The 22,617-nt window shown below is 40.5% G+C and overlaps 2 protein-coding genes across 7 annotated transcripts in view; both read right to left on the minus strand.

Annotated features, from left to right (window-relative positions):
* The window catches only part of LOC145439747 (uncharacterized), a 39,127-nt gene that overhangs the window by 3,267 nt on the left and 13,243 nt on the right, over window positions 1-22,617 (minus strand). The gene's annotated exons all lie outside the window — the stretch shown is intronic.
* On the minus strand, window positions 33-5,834 carry LOC145439939 (uncharacterized). The gene is made up of 4 exons (XM_080317605.1): window positions 5,675-5,834; window positions 4,930-5,058; window positions 338-460; window positions 33-205 (listed from the first exon to the last, which is right to left on the minus strand). Exons 1-4 carry the CDS (start codon window positions 5,736-5,738, stop codon window positions 33-35), a joined length of 489 nt encoding a protein of 162 aa, XP_080173731.1. The 5' UTR covers window positions 5,739-5,834.

The following is a 22,617-nucleotide window of genomic DNA, read 5'->3' on the forward strand; positions in this document are numbered from 1 at the left end:
TCGAGTCATATCGTAAGTATATGAATATATAGTCAATTGTTGACAGCACGTTCATTTTCAAATAATGAAGATCTAAACGGCTCACTTTTGCAAAACTTCCCGTCGCCTTGATATCCATCTTTGCATTCGCATTTGTAGTGATAATCACCTACGCTTCGACACGTCGCGTATTGGTCGCAGTCGTTACCATCGCAAGGATCAATTTCTAGACACACAATAAGCTTTTTACCTCACGCTGCGCCGAAGGCTCGATCCATAGATAAGATAATCGGACAGATCACTTTCGGATCAGGTATTAGCGATGTTACGAAGAAATTACGAAGAAAAGGGCACTTACTCTTGCAGTACTCTCCATTGCCTTGGTAACCCTTCATGCACGTACACTTGTATTGACCATATCCTACATCCTCGCATGTCGCGTATGCGTGGCAAGGATTGGAATCGCAAGGAGATGTTGTCACTGTAAATTATATTCCATGTGTTATTGATCAAGAGTGGCGCATTGTGATACGATATGTTCGCCGTTCCATAACCACTATGCTATTAGTGGGAAAATCGTTAGTGTCGATCAATTTCATTCAGTGTCAGCAGTCATAAGTGGCTGAAGCTTGCTCACGAAAAACTCACGAATAAGGCACTGATAGTCGGTTTGATAGGACTCTGGGAGTCTGGGTAACGATAAAATATCTCCAATATCCCGCATAAAAAACACCATGTTTGTTATTTCTGGATCTTGTACATTATTCGCCATGAAAATCGAAGTCACCGCGAAATAAGTTGGGTATCCTAGCCATTAGTCATTAGACTCATTAGTAGGACTGGGCAAAATCGAGTACTTGAGTGATCGATAACAGCGCCGGCGCACCACATTTCAGAGCCATAGAAACGTTTCCACTTCCAATGGGGCATTTCCACTTCATTTTGGACGCTAGGGGCGATAAAGATAACTCGCCCCAAAACTGTTTTGTTGCTATATGCTTTACTATGGGACTGCACTAAACATGGACCTAATTTGGTCTATTGACGTACAACGAGGAAGGTGAAAGTATCCATATCAATATAAGTCATCCATATGGATATCAAATAGCTGTTAGCGACGAAGATGATGCTATTTCATGGCGTCTTGTCCTCAAGAAGGACATAGACATCCTGACAGCTTCCATTGCTGTTAATTTTGGAGAGTCGTATGATATGGCTGTTGCTATATTCCTCATTGTGTAAAGATGAAGGTCATTTGATCTCGAAAGATGCATCAATTAAAAACAGAAAGTTATCGGGGGGATGGTTCCGTTTACAAAGAAGAGGTATGGATGTCTGGTCCTGGAAAACTTGTCTGCAGAATATCATTTCACCAACAGGATTTATCCTGCTTTCCCTGCAGTAAATCAGTTTCCCCATGAGTGTTGTGCGTTATGAAAAATCATGTAATGTGCAGTTGCTGCTGTGAGGTCCTACAACATATAAAAACCATGCGTTTGAATTACAATGAAGCTGATGAAACTTCAATAAGAGAGAGGCAGTCTCATCTGTTTTCAATGAAAGAGGTTGCGGAAGAGACGTCTATATGCCAAAATGCTAAAGCGAAAGCTGTTGCGAAAGAATATACCGAAGAGTCGTCAGTCACGGCATCTTGTTATGACAATTAAACAATTTGGAAAAGGGCTAGCTGAATCTATAGTGATTCACCCATTATCAAAAGAACTATGAGGCATGCTTAGTGAAAAGCAACCACTATTCCAATGATAAATCCATCAAATATTGCACCGGTACTTTTTTCAAGTACAGTCACTTCAACTTCTTAGACATTATGGTGTGTTGCCTATGGATTGAATTACAGCTGTTGGACATTGAATCCACATTGAATCCAGAAGAGTAATTCTGTGAAGCTGAGTAAAGCCAGGGATAATAATGAGCCAGGCCAGAGTGGAAGAATATTTGCTATTTGTTAGTTGTTCGCAGAGGTGGTCAAAGTAGTCAAGAAAGCTACTCAAGTAGAAGTAGAAGTAGCGACGAAAAAATCTACTCAAGTACAAGTAGAAGTACTTCTTTCATGAGCAACCTAAAACTACTAGAAGCAGAAGTAGAATTGACTGACTTTAAAAGTACTCAAGTAAGTAAGTAGTTGTGAAAACGATCCTGATTGGATGGATTATAAAAAGTTGCAAATTGAGCTATGGGATAGGTGACGAGCTTGATTCATATTGATGCATACCAGCAGGTATCCAATTTTCGATAGCATAAGCATTCGTCCACATCATGGGATGAAAATGATAGTATTGATAAGGAAATGCGATACTAATCCTCTGTTTTCTCGAACAACACGTTTTGGAAAATAGCATGGTATGGCGCCATCCCCCATATTATAAGGCCCGTAGTTTAGTCGAAGAGCAATATGGAGAAGTTGTATAGGATACGGTGTAAACACTTTGCGCGATTAGTAAACGTTAACAAAAAATACGGTGGACCGTAAAAATGCCATATTGTGTAGCTTTATTTCCAGAAATTAAAGGCATTACTGCACTTGCTTTTATACTTCAACATGTATGTTATTCGGACGGAAGAACTGATATAAATTATAACTCAAAGTAAATGATACTGGGAATTGAAAGTGAAATATAAATACTACTTCTAAAAGCAGAATATGTATATCATGTTTTTAGTCCAGAAAGTTTCAAAGGTGGTATGCTAAAACAGCTATAAAACTAAAAAAAGTCAAAGTCCACCCTTCCAGATTAGGACACGCCATGGACTGGACATATATGCTAGATTACGATATGACAAGAAAATGCTAGATTGCGAAACATCAGTTTCAAACGTTATGATGAGCCATATATACTGTGATGAATTATTTCATATGGGTGAAGGGCGACAATGTGGTGTGAACGGAACCACGCCAACCCTCCACCTAAATTATATACACCGATACTTTCGTGAAACCATACTGGTCACTCCGTATCCACTGCGCGCGAAGCGCGACGAAATTTCTGTGCTTTACTAAACTTTTATGAAAATTAAATGTTAATACTTCGTGAAAACAGCTCCTAAATTCCTCAGGCTATCTTCCTGATTGGAAGATTGAACTACTTCTACTTGACAAATTGAAAATAGCGAAAAGTAAGTAACTAGATCACAAAATATTATGAAGTAGAAGTAGAAGTAGCGAAAATCAGATCTACTTGAGTAAGTACCAGAAGTAGAGGAAAACTACTTCAGTACTTCGAAAAAGTAGAAGTACTTCGTTACTGACCACCTCTGGTTGTTCGCAACCCGGACTCTTATTATATGCATCTGATAAATGTTATGGTAGCGCAACGAACTTTGCTAAAACTTTCAATATTTTCAAGTACAAACTCATTGATCAAGAATGACCAATGCTCGCGAGCTCATTTTTTGTGTTTTACAATCTGCAAGTTTCACATCAGCATTCACGTTGAATATTCTTGGATATGACGATGCTATTCGTATCAATTGGGTTTCCACTGTAGTATTTTGCTTTGTGTCTTAGGGCAGTCCCATACATGGGTTTCTCAAGTAGCGGGTTGACATTCCTTCAAGTTAAGAATTATTATCTAACCGAGTAATAATGAGCATAATACGTTGCTTAGAATTTTACGGTCCAAAATTTATGTGTAACCATGCAATTTATTTCCGGGGTCATTTTATTCAACAAGAAAACTGCAACAATACAAATGGTACACATCGTTTAATTGTCAATGATCAGAGAGGACGAGATCGGTATTTATTAGTATTATAACTGCAACAATACAACTGGTACATCCTTTAATTGTCAATAATCAAGAGAGGACGAGATCTAGTTGGTATTATTAGCATTTTATTATTTTAAAACACCAACAGATAGTGATAAGATTAAAGGATAGGAAGATATTGAAATTACATGAGGTCTTTCAACCAGACAGCTATTTTGCCAAGGTCATAATATATATAGAAAGGGTTTGTGTTGAATCCAGTCCAATCCGGTGTAGTTTGGCCGCTAAATCGAGAAAACGATAATGATAGAACAGTTGGTAATAACGATATAATCATAATTTCAGCACTTCCCTCACGAGGACAGACGCCAAGAAATAGCATCATTTTCGTCGGCTAACAGCTATTTGATATCAATATGGATGACTTAGATTGATATGGATACTTTCACCTTCCTCGTTGTACGTCAAGAGACCAAATTAGGTCCATGTTTAGTCCAGTCCCATAGTAAAGCATATAGAAACAAAACAGTTTTGGGTAGAGTTATCTTTATCGCCCCTAGCGTTCAGAATCAAGTGGAAATGCCCCATTCGTAGCGTGTTCTGTATATAGAAATTAAACATGGAACGGCAACGACCGATTTTGCAGCTTCGTTCTGCTTCGCTGAGGCTGGAGTGGAGAATTGTTTTGCGTAAGCGACTGTAGGATTTCTGGCAATCCAAAAGCTATCTTTCCGAGCACATAAATTATTGAATATGGTCTTGATCGAAAGCTACTGTTGCACCGACTCCGAAAATATAAATTAAAATAATAATCAGGCACTGATCCACCTAGAATCCGTCCTCCAAGTCTGAAATATCGGCATTGTTCAGAACAATCGCGTAACGGCAACACAATGGCAATAACAATGACCCGTTGCGACTCTCCGATTGTTCGAACAATGCTGATATTTCAGAATTGGAGGACGGATTCTAGGCGGATCAGTGTCTGATCATTATTTTAATTTACATGTTTGGAATCGGTGCAACAGTAGCTTTCGATCAAGATCAGATTCAATAATTTCTGCGCTCGGGAAGATAGCTTTGGGATTGCCAGAAATCCTACAGTCGCTTACGCAAAACAATTCTCCACTCCCGCCTCGGCGAAGCGGAACGAAGCTGCAAAATCGGTCGTTGCCGTTCCATGTTTAATTTCTATAGTTATGTATCTGTTCTCAATACGCACCTAGTGGTTGATAACCGTCATTGCACAATGTCGCGTAGTCCGAGCAACACCCCAGCCCGACGAAGTAGCAGAGATATCCACAAGAGCAGTCATCGAAGCAGATCTCGCCACATCGACCATAGCAGGTCCCTGAAATCACCAAAAATTTTGTCAAGAATCCGTCACATAGCCAACGCTGGTAGGTGAGTCATTTTGATGTTAAGTACATCAACTATAGATATAGTTATTATAGAGAAAAGGGGTCGCTTCGACTCTTCTTGGTTTCACTAATTTAGTCGCGTAATGCGAAAGCAGGTAAAAATCGCTATTAGACACGTTTCCAACGGCACCGATGGCATCTTCAATTTTGGACTAGGACGTTGCGACCGTATTCGCTTTCACTATACTTCACGATCGATATTCGCGGCGTCACGCATTAATTTCCTCATTTGGATCCTGACCTCCCTATGATTGCAAGACAGAGAGAGTCTTATAAGGGGATATTATTAGATACCAGTCAAGAACGATGAAACGCACTGACAATATTGATGGGACAGGCATGAACCACTGAAACCGTAATGGGATTTGCTGCCAGACATGATTGAAATGTCGTTGTAAGATCGTATGTATTCGTAAAGTTTCGAAAGAAAATTACACCAGTGCGATGGTATTGTAACATGACTGACATAGCATGGGTCATTTTGAAAAGGGGAAGTCTGAGAGCCCTGAGAACCGTGAAGTCGAAAAGGCGTTAGGTTAAACTTACCCGAAAATGAGGCATCTACGCTTGCGCCCAATACCGCGATTCCGAAGATCAGAATCAACTTCATGATGATATTGGCTTACGGAAACACAGCTGATATCAATAACACACTATCCGTATCAGGAAAATCAAACCACATCGATCCTAACCAAATCGGAGATATATATAGGCCTTGCGAGGCGATACGGACGCTTGCCTTCGGCATGGGATTCGCGACATGTGCATGAAAACAATTTCTGAGGTAATCAACGAAAGATTATCCTTCGACATATACCGGTAATAATTAAAGTGGTAACTATGAAATCTGTTGCGCTTTCGGTCAATGGTGACGGTCGCTCTTGTCACGTCTATGGTCTTTTTTGTAACTGGGATAAAGGTTATCTGGTCGGAGAGAGTACCGAGGAAAATCTTGAGTGATTGACGCCTCAAGGATTTATGGAAATCTTGTTGTACGTTGCATATGATTTGGGGATGTCAAGAAAATCTCACACTATATGGAATAAGTTCCGAACTTGATGCGTTTATCTAGTAATAACACTGTATAGCCTCCAGAACGGATTTACGAAGTATATTCCTTGCCAATATACGGTACATGATGTTCGGTTATTATGACAATATCCACTAAATCGCACTACCTGTCTGACGACAGACATTCCAAGTCGAATGTACAAAGATAGTTGGCACCTGAACGTAACTTTATAATCTCCACCAATCACTCGTTCCAACACAGAGAAACCTGAAGTTTATTCGAAAGATTTGATCAATATTTTCTGCGTCGGTAAGCATTGATGTATCATATATGACCCATTCGAGTTAATCCCAACGTTTACGGTGAGTGCGACTTCGATATATCGTTATTCTTATGGACGAGGCGATGATTCGTACTTTCAGGTATAGGCTGCGACGGTGTGTCGTACTTTCAGCAAAGAGGTGTGAAATAGTTTGCTAAATCTAGGAATCAGTCGCTTGGTAATATTTTGGTAATTAGTTTGCCACAGAGCCGGCGTAGGCGGCGATTCGAATATCAACAATAACCACGCTCACAAACTAACACTTCAAATAGGTGTGAAATATATTACAAACCCCGCGATCGCTGACATGATGATAATGTCTCGGAAATAGCCATCTTTCGTGACTTCGTGTTACAGGCATGCCGATCGCTCACGCGGTGAAATTTTAGGAATCAGTTTGTCACAGAACTTGATTACGCTGGTAAGATTTAATAAGTAACGAATAACAGAACCGTCGCAGACGGTGATTCGAATACCGACAAATTTTTACTTATTTCTGCTATAACCCTAATCCTTTGCGAAGTTTTAACTATTATTCAAAAAGGTGTGAAATAATTTTAAATCCTACGACCGCTCACAGGGTAATGCTGCAGACATAGCGATCCGTCATGATTTGGTATTACAGACATACCGACCGCTCACAAGGTAATATTTCGGTAATTAGTTTGTCACAGAGCCGTCGCAGACGGTGATTCGAAAACCAACAATTTGACACTTTCTGGTGGGTGCTATATGTTTTGACATTCTGGAATAGTGGTTGCCTTTAGTTGCGTGATAAGAATCATGAGAATATTCAAGTAATGTGTCAATTTGTCAACTTGAAATGAAACTTACTACACAGCTCAAGTTGATTCGTATCTGAATGTGTTAATTCGGTACAACTCTAATCCTTTGAGAAATCCTTCCGCGATCTGTTGAATCGAACGTAACCTGAATATTACTGACGCCAACATTCAACCGCATCGGATTATTCACACATTCCGCGCAGCTGTTTTCACGCCTATAGAATCAATACCAACTATCTCCGCGCGTCAAGAATATTCAGAGAATATTTAATCACTGTATTAATTTATCAACTTGAAATCAAACTCTTAACAAAAACACACATTGCATCATTTGCCAACTCCGGCATGACCAAAAAAAATCAGGCGTCGGAATCCATTCATGGGATTTACTATAGGTAAATTGAGACAATCCAAAATGAAATATTTCGACTTTGGCATAGTGTGAATTGAAATAGGATTGACAAACATGACTACCAACTTTCAGCCAGTCACATTTCGAGATTATAGGCATATTGATTTGAAACAAGTAAGGAAACATTACAACTCTATTCGCGATCCGGCTTTCCGTTTGGCAAAGAGAGTTTCAGAAATACTATCACTATGACATATCGACATTTTAACATCCCGCCATACTCAAATGAGTCAAAGGCAAAAACCTTGTCAAATAAATCCGTTTGTAACTTTACCCAACCAACTCAACAGTATCCGAATGAAAAGTCGACAAGATTACAAATAATACAAAATAAGTTTCATCTGCAGCAATCGTCTTTTCAGAATGGTTGTGAAACACATGTTTAGTCTCGATTTATAAAGACTTTGTCAATTGGTCGCGCCCCCCTGAGAGTCTCCCGCGACCCAAAGGTTGGAGTATTTGGTTGTATTAAGGTAAGCATCGCCTTACTGGACGCTGGGCAGTGCGAAACCCTAGTGGTCCAACCATGATACTTCCAATCACTCTAACACCCAGGAAGAGTATGGCCGTCAGGCCTTCATATTCCGACACCGGGGATGCGGTCAGATTGGTGGCTCTCTCCCCAGGCACAAGTATGGTGGCGGCGGGACAAGTGGCCGCAGACGCCCCCAGCCAAAGCCTACTTGTGCCAACTGTTTGAGCCCCTAACCAGATGAAACTAAGAAGGGAAGAAAAACAGATGCAACCACCGAGATGGGTGCTTTTGTGTCCTACGACACAAAAGGGCCCTATTACGGCGCTTGTGACGTTGTGCTGTTGCTAACAACAACAGTCTGTCACAAGCGCTACGGGGGGAGGTTTACTGCGGTTCCTCCGGTTACCCCTAAAAAAAGGTTGAGAACCACTGATCTAAATAAACATATTTTTACTCAGATGCACCTTCAACTTCACTAATAATGGCTAATGCTAGTTCAGGTTTGAAAATACCATATGGGGAGTGGGCGCGTTGCATATGTATGTATAACGGAGTTGAATGGTACTATTTCGTCAAATAGTCTCTAAATAAATATATATATATATATATATATATTTTATTCTACTCGGAGCTGGAGTCGGAGCTAATGTATTATAGAAGAAAGTTCCGGAGCCGGAGTTGGAGCAATGCAAATTTACGGCTGCTCCAAAGCCCTGGTCCATACCATATAGGACACTATGGTGGCATACACACACTGAATCAGCTCGTATCTGAGTCAGTTATACGCGGAAAAATGACGTAAAAATAACATTATTATTCTTTCTTTCCTTCAACAATCATCCAGAGGTGGTCATTAACGAAGTACTTCTACTTCTACTTCAAGTAGATTTTGCCTACCTGCCCTAGTTCCTCAATCGGGTATGTTTCAGACTATTTCAACTTCTACTTGACTGATTTCAGTTTTCTAAGCAAAATTGTTCCTAGAAGAACTTACTTTTCTACTGACCTGAAAATCGCTACTTCTACTTGAGTACCAACGATGGGTACTATGACCAGCTCTGCAATCATCTCAAATTCGTAATGATGGATTCAAATGGAGCGAGGCATGAAGACAATAATAAATGCTATCACTAAAAATTCGCAACAAGTTACTGGACATCGCTCTCCTTTAAGGTTATTGAGTTGGATTGAGCTAAAGTACCGAACACGGTGTCACACGGTGTCACACGGTGTCGATATTCACACGCGCTTTTCTTCCTTTGTTTGTTCTGCTCAGTTACTTCGCTGGTGCAAGTTGCAAAATATTCAAATTTTCAAAGACGAAATCTGCAACGACTGTCTTTAAGATGATACAGACCTTCATGTCGACATGTAAATGGGGAAAAAACAGAACAGAAGTTAGAGTGCGTATCATGAAGGTGGCGAGCTTTCATATGCCCACTATTTTTATAGGGTCTGGAGGGACCGCAGCCAACCTCCCCCTGTAGGAAAGGGATGGTTTCACACTTGGGACAGAGTGATCCACCAACCCCGGTAATAGGTATCTATGGGGTATACATAGAATACCCAACTCGTTTTGCATCTAGTTTCGTCATCTAGGTGCTTCGAGTCTGCATAGCCAGGCTTGGAGGGGCCTTGAGTCTGCAGCCCCAGGAATCCCCTCGCCACCGTCGATATGCATGGATACTGGGCTCGAACAGGGTATCGCAGATCTGGTGATTGAAGAAATGGCGGTGTCATGCAAAAAGGCAGCCCATCTCTTGAACGGACAACCTTTCGGAAGTCCAGATTCCAAGAGATAAATATCTTAATACAGCCAAATACTCCACTCTTTTTTTTTATCCGGCTCGCCGTATCCGCCGGCGTTCAGCACCCCTCTCTTATATAGGGCTACCTCCCGCTCGGGGTCTTAGTTAACTACAGTTTTATAGTTTGTTTGTTTTTACACAGTTTTATACTTTTTTTTTATATATATAAAAAGAATCACGACAGTTTTATAGTTTTCATTCTATCATTTTCATTTTAAGAAAAAAAATGAAAATACTGGTAGGTTAACTAAAGGTTTTCTACTGGTATCTCGTTTGTCTATTCTCAGGTAATCTCAGGTTGATGTCTCCTTAACGAGACTTGCCTACCGACCTACCGTTTGCGGTGGTATCGTTCGTCAGTATTTCGCTTTACAGGAATGAGCGTTATCATTCAAGGTATGCTTAGTTGGGGTGTTTGGTCTTGTTTTACTCCCCCCACTATAACCTCAATGGTTTTATACAAAAAATTTTACTACTGTATTTGTAGGTATCCGTCAGTTTTTGCGATAATTTCGCTAATGTTTTCATTTTCTGGTATTCTTTTCATTCTGGTAATGAATTTTTCCAGGATCTTTCTTCCAAGTTTTTCCTCCCCTGCTTTTCTATTATCAATATTATCGCAACCTTCTTTAATATGGATAGTATTATCCATATTAATTTCGCCGTTTTATGGTGGTAGAGTATGTCATTTTCGTTTATTGTTATTCCGAGCGCTCTTTCAACATGGAGTTTAATTTCGTTTGTATATTCACATTCCGTTAGTATGTGTTTTATGTCATCTTTTTCTTTATTGCAAAATTTGCAATTAAGATTGAGCGGTTTATTATCTTTGTCACGAGTTGAGTTTCTGCGTTTTCGTTTTGCCCCAAAGATGAATCCTTCGTGGACGACTTTGTAGTTTATAATTATTTCCTCGCTGGTTATTACTTTATGTCCCATATGTTTCGATTGCCAGATTTTATTCCAATTGATTTCGTCTCCGTTTTCTGTCTGTACAGCGTTTTGTGAGAGGCTTCTTCCCATTCATCGTTTGTGAGTTTTATTTTTTTTTGGTAATTCCAGGTTTTCCACCCAGTTTTTGGGTGTCGAGAATTTATGCGGCTCGGAGTTATTATAGAGCACGGGATTAATTTGTTTCAATTCTGTGCCAATTTCGTATATGGCATGCTGATGCCATATCTCTTTCGGTTTATCCAATTTTTTCAGCGCGACAATTTTTTCATGTTCACACGCTTTGTACTTTGATTCCACGTCCGGCATTTCGACCCCCCCTCTTTTTTTTTCTGCAATGAGCGTTCGTCTGGCTATTGCCTCCATCTTTTGGGGGTGCCACAAGAAGTTGTAAAATATAGCTTTTCTAGCTCTTTTTTTATTTCTCTGGGTGCTGTTATTACCCTCGCATTATATTATTATTATTATTATTACAAATATGAGTGGTGCTTTTCGCCATTTATGGCCTTGTGCGCCACGGTCATCAGGAAATTCATATCAACCAGTAACTAAATGAACTTATTACAACTTATCCCAAACTCGGCGACGGCGGTGGACCCTCGCATTATATATGATCTGGCTTGATGCCAGGGAGTTCAAGAGCGTAAGCTTTCCAACCCATGTCAGTTTTCTATCACGGTAGCCATATAGTGTTCGTTTGATTTTTGCAATTTTTTCGCTCCAGTTTCTTCAATCTGATTTTTTCCATAGTGCTGTCCTAATATTTTTATGCTTCGTTTTTTCTTATTATCGTAAATGGGGTTTCGGCTTGAGTACTTATTCTGATTGATTTCGTTTTTTTTCCGCATTTAGTTTCTGTCCTGTTGCTCTTTCGAATTTGTTGAATTCCTCGAATATGCGGCCAATGTCTTTCTCGTTGGTAAGGAAGCAAGTTATGCCATCGGCATATTGTTGGATTTTTATCGTGGCTTTTCCGATTCTGAAGGGTTGGATTTTGTCGTTATTCGTTATTTTCCTGGCTAGGGGGTCACAACTAATGGCGTAGAGCGCCATTCTCAGAGGACACCCCTGCCGTATTCCTCTACCCAGTTTTATGGGGTGCGTCATTGCGCCATTCACCAGAATTCTACTCGATGCGGTGTTGTATATGTGTTTAATCAGTCGCATCAGTGTTTCCGGTATATGATAACTTTCCAGAATTTTGAATAGGTATTCATGATTTAGCACAGTGGTTCTCAACCCGTGTGCCGCGGCACACTAGTGTGCCAATTGGACTGCTCAGGTGTGCCGCGAGCAAATGTCGAACTATAACAAAATCCCAAGTTTGAGTGTGTCATTGTTGGTTTATGTATTGAATTGACCCGATCAAGGCACGCGATGGAGAATCCGATGCAGTGAACAGATATAAGGATGCCGAGGCGACCGTAGTTACGGTGTCTCAATCTAGTATTTCAATCTGGCATGCCCATTAGGTCATGGATTGGGTCTTTCTCTGGGCTTTTTATTATAAAGACGCTCTGAGCACAGCAACGTATAGAGGCGGAGAATCTAATAATCCTGCAACGCTTTGTAACTTGCTACTGCTATGCCATGAATCAAACTGGGGCCTCCATCGTCAATGGGTGTGAGCATTTAGGACGGTGATAACCAGGGCCGTAACAGCACTTCGTCAGCCCCCCAAAACGTTGGTCTTGGCCCCCCACATGATGATGAACCGAACCTCTGGGGGGCTTCGCCCCCCAGACCCCCCTCACGCTATCCGCTGTTTACCGTCATACTTTTCGTCTACATTGGGCGCATTTGCCTGTGCCAGCTTTACTCGCCTAGACGCGCGAACCGCGACATATTTCTATAATTCATGATTGAATCGGCCAATGTGATCGGGAATTGCATATATATTGCTTTCAATTTTATCCTCTCACTGCTCACATAATCAGATTTACAGGTGAGGTGTGTTTGAAAAGGTAGGACCCCTTAATAATAATTAAACACCTTCGGGCGTATACCCGTTGGCAGGAACAAAACAGCACTTCGTCAGCCCCCCCCCCCAAAAAAAAACTTGGGTTTTGGGCTACCATAGGGTGACAAACCTACCCCCAATCACGTTGTTCGCTTTTGCCACGAAATTAGCCGTACTGTGCAGTGAGGCAGCGCCATGCGCGAAAATTTTCGATAAATCATGATAAAATCGGCCGAAAAGATAGGAAATTGCATATCTATTGCTATCAATTTCATGTCCTCTCTGCTCACGTAATCAGATTTACCTGTAGAGTTGAGTGAGGTGTCTTGGAAACTGTAGGGACCTTTGGTATAACTCCGTAACATGATGTTATTTAGTGACCTCCTGTCTGCAATGTCAAAATATATAGAATCGCCCAAACGTAGGCTACTAAAGTAAAAGACGCACACGATTTCAAATTGGTATTTATTCACTGGCATATAATTTTTCCCTGCGGGATGGTATTTGTCTTGCGAGGTTCAGATTGCCATAACAGGAATATTCGGCGCCAGGCATTTAGGCGCCTATGGACAATTAAACCTATTTGTATTTTGTATATATAACGAAGTTTTCGGTCACATAAGGGCGGTCGTTTTCGGCCAAGGTTTTCTCGCTGCCGATCGTCCTGGCCCATTTCTTGGAGTCACATGTTACATGGCCTAAAACTTTATATGTATTGGTAAATCGTGGCACGGTAATGACCAATGCCGACATGCCCATTTCTATAAATCTTGCGTATTTTTTATTGGGGAAGAGTACTCAAAATTCAAGACAATTGGCAACTCAAAATCGCGCTTAGCGCGAAAAACTTTTGAAAAAGTTGCATGGATTTTCAAAAAATCCTCTATAATTTATGCTAATTCACGAAATAATTTTGGGCTCCCTTCGAGCTCGCCCCCCCCCCAATTGGGGGTTTCGGGGTGCGGCAATTACGGTCCTGTTGATACCTAAACTCGGGCAATTAGACCGTGATATTGAGGTGGGGCCGAAGTGTTCACCTTTTACTTGTCTCCCATCAGAACCGGAACAGGGACATGACGCAGGTTGATGACCTTTTTATGTTTCTATTTGTAGTCGTATTCTTGCCATGTCTTCGTCATCGATGATTATTTTACACCATGCCGATATTACATATTTTAATTCCTGAGATGCCAACTTATAGCACGGCCCACTATTTGTAAGACACTGCTTTTGCAGATCGGATGACGAGTATAGGAGCCTACATAAAGCTCCAACACCTAGGAAGGCATTCTTTCACCATCGAGAAATGAACTCATTTGGAAGTGATGTTCACGTTTAGAAATTAGAATTGCCAACATAGCCATTCACATTGCGATTGTTAGGTAGCGTGCCAGCACTGCAGGTAAAATGTAGGCTCAGGGCGAAACGTTATGTTGCAGGCGACAAATTCAAGAATTGAGAAGTTAAGTTGTTCAAAATATATCAGTTACAAATATTCCCGCCGCTGAGGTTTATTAGCCCGATTTGTTGGGACTACAATTGAACTGCGGGAGGCTGCTAGTAACACTATTGAGGTATGCTATCCTCACAGGTGCTATTGCACGATCTGCGTGGAAATGCGTTTGGCATCTATGTATATTGTATATGTATAATACACCTCTGCGCCTCTGTATTTGTTAGTGGCGATCGTGATTGGACTCTTCGGTGCGACGGTTAATTACATCGACATTGCGGTAGAGTGCAGACTTTATTGTCAAGCCAATCTCATGAAATTTAGCTGAACCTGAAGTTTAAACGAGATCTCAACAGGCCAGTTATGTGGTAACAGAGGTAATGGCTGATAATTCAAAGCCTCACACGGAAACGGAGAAAGTTATTCTTCCGGCCTGCAATAAAATTGTACAAAAATGTTTGGGAAGAATTGAAAACGAGTCCCATGTCAAATGATACCATTCGTGGACGTATTTGTGAGATGTCCGCAGAGATAAAAGAAAACTCAAGCAGAGAAAAGCCTACTTGAGTGCTTCGAAAAAGAAGCAGTAATTCGTCAGTGACCACCTCTGTAAGACTATGGTTGCTGCTATACGCATCCTGGTAGTTTGCTTGTGCCGTAGGCTGAAAGAGTTCGGAACAACTGTGCTATAGTGTGCCGCGAACTATTTTTAATTTTCAAAGTGTGCCACGAGGTCGAAAAGGTTAAAAACCACTGATTTAGCATGTCAAAGGCTTTTTCCTGATCTAAGTTGCAGTGTTGGGATCAAGTCACCACCTTCGAGTCACGAGTCATTTCGAGTCATTGCACATTTTGACTCGAGTCAAGTCAAGTCAATCGATTTTCGAAAGTGACTCGAGTCAAGTCAAGTCACTCGATTTTTGAAGGTGACTCGAGTCACGGCGCTGTATAGCTCACATATGCGCACAGAACTGTTAAACTACGTAAGTAATTGCTTAACCTTAGTTTATAATTACCAGCCAAAATAGAGAATAGATAAACTAATTGATAAGATGCAATACATTACCCATTTACATATTGATATGATACAATTCACGCCTGCGCCAATGGTTGAACAGTATTCGAATTCAATTTCAATGAAACAAGAGGTTTGGTTACTACTGCCTTACGACAACGTAAGCTGTAAGCTTAGATCACTTAGTTCGTGGTCCGTTTATTTGTGAGAGAACAATGCAGGGTCAGGAAAAGGCGCGATCATGGAGTGATTGGTCGCTCTCCCGGGTTAAACGAGCGTTTCGCGAGCAATCCGAACATATGCAAGATACAGTGATTTTTATCGACAATGATTAGTTGATGACTTGAAATTGACTCGTGGATTTTGCTCTGAGTCACGAGTCAATCCACATTTTTGATACGCCGAGTCAAGTCAAGTCAGGTCATTTTAGCAAAGTGACTCGAGTCAAGTCAAGTCATACGAAAAAGGTGACTTGAGTCTGACTCGAGTCAAGTCATGACTCGAGTCATCCCAACACTGCTAAGTTGACGATCAGGAGTTCCTTCTTTTTTCTTTCGCGTATTCTGTTGCAGCTTGCGTGTTTCGTAAAATATCCGTGATTTGACGATCTTTTATTGGACATTTTTGTGTTTCAAGAATGAGGTTTGGTAGTATTGGTTTTAGTCTATTAGCAATCAGTCCGGTGAGTAGTTTGTAGTCTGTGTTTAGTAAAGTAATAGGTCGCCAATTTTTTAATTCTGTGGGTTGGGTCCTTTTTTGTAAATTATCGTCGTTATTCCCGTTTTCCAGGTTCTACATAATCCACCGAAAAGGTAAGCATTGCTAATTACCTCATATAAATCATGTTCTATCATATTCCAGTATTGCAGGTAGAATTCCTTAGATAGTCCGTCAGGGATAATCCGAGAATTCTCATCGAAAAACTCACATAACTCCGCTTCTACTGGTCGGAATTGACTCAAATTTGTTTCGCAACGTCTTTGAAGACTGCTCAACAATTTCATGGGGTTGGCAGAAAAATTTGGAAAATTTTATTTTCAATTTTCCATAATAAATTTAAAATTTTAATTGGATCTGCGGAGTCCTATACTTGTTAGAATCGAACCAAATTTGGTGTGCAGCGTTCTTTAGGGTAACCTGACAATTTAATCAGTGAATGGCTGGAATCCGGGAAAAAAGGTTATTTTTGAACAGCCCTAATGTGCATCTATGCTAGGGTTGCCATACGTCCGGAATTTCCCGGACATGTCCGGAATTTCACTGGAAAATCTGCGTCCGGGAGGAATTTCTAAAATATGCCTAAATGTCCGGAATTTTGAAGGCTTGAACTAGGCTCAAAAGTTTTTCGTAAATCAACATAAACAATATTATTTGTAAGCAGATTTATGCTATTTCCAATTTTTCTTCGCGCCGCGCGCGAGTTAATGCAACGACATTGACATTAGCATTGGCACAAGTCATCACCCTCGCCAATAAATGCAATCAAAATAAATATAAATAACCATCATTTACTGAAATAAGTCTGATTGTAACCGCATTGATAAGATAACGGTATATTCCTAGAGTTGGTTAAGGCCGATTGGATGCTTCATTCACAGACAGTATAGTTCCAAATCTTGGGGTCGTTTGCCTTTATCTGGGGATCGCGGTGATGTTGGACGTAATCGGCTTCCTAGGCCGTGAGTAAGTTTGGGCAAGCTGAATTTTTTTAGTAATCAACGTCAGCTTATCAAGTTTTGAGCTGGGCCACGGAACATTTTGAAGTTGGAAATGAGGTCGCGACCATAAAAAGTTGGAAATCACCGCATGTGCAACCTGCTGGTGGTGTAGTTTATAGTATGTTAATATATGGAAGAATCAACATTATTGACAGAATTCATTCATAGTTTTTAACAGCTAAATGCATATAGTAAGTGCCCAAGAAGGTACATCGATTACCCTATGGTGGGGCCCAACATCAGTGCTTTTTAGGACGAAAGGGCAGAAAAAATGTTGTTTCGGACCTGATTAAAACAAACAACCAGATAACCGCACCGACCTAACAGTATAATCTGGCTGTCAAACACAATCCCAACGGGCCAGATGATTCCATCCGGCCCGTGGAGAAATGTATTGCAGACCCTAGAAAGTAGCAATCACCAAAGCTCACATTACAGATGGCCCAATTCATGACCTATGTTCCACTCCATTCGTATTTTGTATACAGTCGGTGGGCAATGTTTTGCTTGTGTGAGATTGCTGATTGCATAAATGCGATGTTGAACGCAATGGTAAATTGAACCTAATGAAGGAGCATTGTTATCAAGTTGTATTGACACCTCATTTTCAAATCCGCTAGTGGGCGCTAAAGAGTGTCCGGAATTTACTTCACAAAAATATGGTAACCCTAATCTATGCAGAAGGTGATGATAGTTAAGCAGGTTATGTAAATAAAAAAGTTAAAGATCTTTGTGGATTTATCAGGTGAATGTGTAACAATGGGATCGCAATATATATCAGTATGAAACTAAAATGGAGTTTCGCAGATAATGGTAACACTGTCGCCTACAGCAAGAATGCGCATTACGCAACTGGTCAGGAATTCGTATCGGTGACGGCGACACTTATCTATACCAGTGCTCTTCAGTCTTCAACCTTTTTCGTCGTGGTACACCCTTGAACCATTATGGTAGCCTACACCCTGGGGTGTACGATTGAAGAGCCCTGATCTATACGATATCGGATAACACATACCAAACGTGAGAGTGTGAAGGGAAATCACCCGATATATGCAAATGTTTGTTTGTTTTTGGGGTATTCGTGGTGTTTGTCGACTACTATGGTCATTTACACCAGGCCGATATTCTTCTTATTTTCCGTAACTGCCGACTTATAGCACGGCCCACCTCTAGGCTTTTGTAAGACACAGCTGACGCGGATGAGGTAGCGAGGAGGATTTGTAAATGTAGTCCAGGTACAGTTTACAAAGATGTGTGGAGTCAGCATATGCGCATATGCATATATTTTAGTGATTTGGGCGTTTTGGGCCCATGATTCGGGCATAGTTATTTTTGGCATTTCGGGAACCAACTGCCAAAAATAAAATGTTCGATATGCCAAAACTAAAGCTTTTTGAAAATATAGATTTGTATGAAAGTTTTTGATAAAAATGTCTACAACATTTGAAAGGAGTTTGTATGACGCGACAAAATAAGTGTGCAAAGCAGAATTCAAAAATTAATGTCCGTGAAACCTTCTGGGGTTTGCAGACTACCTTTCAAGGGGTCCACATGAAAAGTGAATGAAAATCTTAGACACGTTGTCACTGCTCAGTGCTCAACTGCTCCTGCATTTTATGACATCATTGTAGCCGCCACGAGCGACCCAGGCTGTATTTAGCTCAATGTGCATCTACCATGTTCTATCCACCCCTCAACTTGCAATTGAAAAATGTCTGCATGTTCATTGTGAAATCACTGATAGATTGAATTACGTTCTCCAATACGGACATAGTTTCATTAATGAACAGACATGGTACAAAAGGCCTCCCGATCTATACGTCCCACCAATACATATATACATTCAGTCCTTTCCTAGATTTTTCTTTGCCGGGTGGATACTTTTTCGTATTGTATTGATCATAAAATCCGCTTATGCTTCCTAACCAATGGTTAGGTAGGGGAGGCTGTAATCCAAGCGTGTCAGCAACCCTCTTACATTGTCATCATAAGTATTGTGATCATTGTGAATGCCGGTAATTTTGCTCGCATAGCAAAATCGACTATTGAGATTAGATATTACAGAAGCACTCGGTTTTGTATCATGTGAATTAATTTGGTCTTCAACAACATTTTCAATTCGGATTTTAATCTTGCAGTGTGGATACTGCATGTTTTGTGACTTCCATTTCACAAGAAACACCAAACTGAAGCATTTTACCTGATTAATTCCAGTCTATGAATATGGATTCATGGCGATGCCAAAATTAAAATCTGAAAAATGCCAAAAATAAGCTATTTTTGTTATTTTTGACATATGCCAAAAACAACATTGCCTGCCAAGACCCACCGGAACTTAGCTCAGTAGCTGACTCAGTTAAACTAGCAACCCTTGCGGGCTGCGCACCATTCCAAAGCGGCACTTCTTCGTAAACTTGCAATTTACAAACGCAAATTTGGTTAGCCGGCCGAAAGTTGCACAAGCACACCCCTTGCTTACAGCACGAAAAAAAGGATTATCAAATATATTTTCACATACGTCCACGATTGTTGGCGCTGCCAAAATACCCAGAACGACATCTACATTGGTATCCAGAACCGCTGTGATTAGGGATGCAATCGGCATGACCGTGGCACTTATGATTCTCGCACGGATCAATTTCTGAAATAGAAATATGTAAAATAGTATGATTGCGATAGCAATGCCGTAATTCCCACTTACTTTTGCAAATTCCGTCGAATTAGCATTTGTCCCAATGTGTAATACTACTTTGTACGCTCTAATCGACCGTGGTGCAAGATATCAATAGGCCGCACCAAATGTTTTTGTTTAATGATGGAAAAAAAAGACTTACGAACGCAATCTTTCCCGGTGCCTGTATGGCCGTACTTTCACTCACATTGGTAGTGAGTGTAGTTGAGATTTGTGCAATCCGCCATTTCGTGACAAGGATCCGTTTCGCATGGATAGATACCTGCACAATGCACATGACAGAAATTTCGTGTTACAGACTACAGGGATATCTTGGGCTTATTGGCCATAATGTCCTACAACTGCGTACCAAGTTTCGGGGTGGGGATTTGATTATTAGCATGGTACTTCCGTTAATAAAGCTTACTATGTATAGGTACGTGCTACGCTATCGAAAAACAGATTCACGCAAAAGTCTGTAGAGAACTGTGTTAGTTTTAAAGGTGTTACATCATGAAATGTGTGACGAAATTTGGTATGGTGCATTGTTAAATGTCCTACAACTGCTTACCAACGTTCAAGGTGAGAATAGACCGTAACTTGTATACATAAAATCAAGTTTAAAAATATGGACGGATGAGTTATCTCTGACCAATAGAGTAATATAACCGCCTATAGTTTAGTGGGGTATTGCTATAATGTATATCCAAACAATCGTTGCAGACTTTGAATGTTACCAAGGTCCTTATCACAAAAAAAACATGCATCAGAAGCGTAGGGATTAATATTATCAAGTCGCAGCGCTCAAAATCGCATTTTATATTAATTAATTAGTGATGATGTGTAGAATTTTGATATATCATCATAAAACCACACCTAGTTCAGCGTTGTGAGAGCTCATGTTATCTGCTAAAATACAAAGTCCAAATACACATAATAATATTATCTGGCGAATATAGCCACTTATCAAGTCGTCCTAAATACACATAATAGAATATCTCGCGAACATCTGTCGAATATCGGTATTGAAATTCACAAAACATGAAATGCGGTGACTACAGACGAAAGCAAGTTATTATAAAGTTTCGGAATTTAATCATCTAACGTATAATGAATGTTATTTATTTCTCGGAAGCAAGTTATTCAATACATATTGCTAAATACACATGGAAAATCGGTATTGAAATTCTCAAAACATTAGAATATCTAGGCGTGGCAATGGGCGTCATATAGGCGTGGTAATTAGGGTTGGGCATGAAAAGGGGCGTGGCAATTAGGATGACGTGGCGTTCTCTGATTGGCCTGCACGAAACCCAGTTGATAACACTACTGACTTCTTCGACTATCTCTCGTTAGTGCTTACCACGTGATAACTATTTTGTTGATAACACTGGTCAACACATATTTTTAGGCAGACAAAGTAAGAGTGGTTTTGGGGGTTCTGAAGGGCACTGATTCCGAATATGAACTTAGTTCTTTTCAAATTGGCTCTATTTTTTGAGATAATCCATGGGGCTAATTTGGCTAAAATCTCATATTTTCGCTATTTAGGCTAGATAAAAAGAATCGGCTCAGTCGTACTGTAAAGTTCAGAAATTCGATCTACTTGTTATTTTGACAACACTGAAGACTGTTTTATATCAAAATACATCAACAGAATTGGGGGCGAGATAGAGCAGTGGTATATTCCGCGGCTGCAACCGAGGTTGACTTCTGAATTCCTATACCTAAGTGTTGGAGGTTTATCTAGGCTCCTCCTCGCCGCCTCATCCGCGTTAGCGGTGTCTTACAAAAAGTCCAGAAGTACGGGCCGTGCTATAAGTCGGTAGTTACGGGGAAAAAATGAAGATTAACGGCCTGGTGTAAATGACCATATAGTCGACAAACACGATGAATACCTCAAACCAACCAACCAACATCAACAGACATCATGTCTGGGGTGTTTTCGGACTATGTTGCCACTCGGACATCGTGTCTGGGAGATATGTTGGTGCTGCGACTGACGTTATTGTGAATATAACAACTGTTCTTATTGTGAACATGAGACTGCTCTTATTGTTAACATGACTGTTCTTATTGTGAACATGAGACTGTTCTTATTTTGAACAAAACTGTTCTTATTGTGAACATAATCGAACCAACCCTGTAGGAAAATTATCCATTTACCAATGAAAAGAGATGAGACGCATAAGAGTATTTTATTTAAGCTTTACAGGGACAAACTTGATAGCTTTATACTCCTCTTTCATCTTGGTAGAATGACCAATTGGTACAGAAGAAAATAAATTTTCGCTGTGCAAAAGTACAACTTCATCATCATCATCATCATTGGTTTATTAGCAATTTTATCAGTTCAATACACCACAAAAAATGCGATACAATGAAAAGACAGGAAAATGTCGAAGCGACAAGGAGTAGTCTATGGAATATGACACCCACCTTGGCCTATGCGATGTAAAGAGGAGGAATGCACACTGAATGAAAGTAAAGAAGATAGTATATAGAAAAAGAAAGCGACAAGAAATAGGGCGGCATGTCATGGGAAGCGAGATCGATAGGTCAGTTGTGGTCCGGTAATCTTAAGGATGGACTGTGTTTATTTAGTAGTAATTGCTTGTATTTCGACTTGAATGTGGACATGCTCGTCGACTGTCGGATGGCCGGCGGGATACTGTTCCACACATCGGGTCCGGCATATTTGATAGAGCGATGATCTTTTCGGTCGATCATATGATATTTGGACGACGGGGACCCGCGTGTGTTGTACTTGTGCGCTTTTGATTCAGAGGTAAAGAAGTCATTGAAATATTCGGGGCAACGACCGCAGTGAAACTGATACATAAACTTGGCGATTTCTAGTTTCCGCATATCTTCTATGTTTAGGACGCCGAATCTCTTCAGCAGCGA

The sequence above is a fragment of the Botryllus schlosseri genome, chromosome 5 (assembly GCF_051294905.1).
Source record: "Botryllus schlosseri isolate E-star chromosome 5, Bs_hap1, whole genome shotgun sequence".
Classification (NCBI taxonomy): domain Eukaryota; kingdom Metazoa; phylum Chordata; class Ascidiacea; order Stolidobranchia; family Styelidae; genus Botryllus; species Botryllus schlosseri.

Coding starts and splice junctions, on each gene's coding strand:
- LOC145439939 (XM_080317605.1), bottom strand. CDS start 5,738: ATGAAGTTGATTCTGATCTTCGGAATCGCGGTATTGGGCGCAAGCGTA. Junction 5,059..5,674: donor CGTAGATGCCTCATTTTCGG/GTAAGTTTAACC, acceptor TGGTGATTTCAG/GGACCTGCTATGGTCGATGT. Junction 206..337: donor CAATGGAGAGTACTGCAAGA/GTAAGTGCCCTT, acceptor TTGTGTGTCTAG/AAATTGATCCTTGCGATGGT.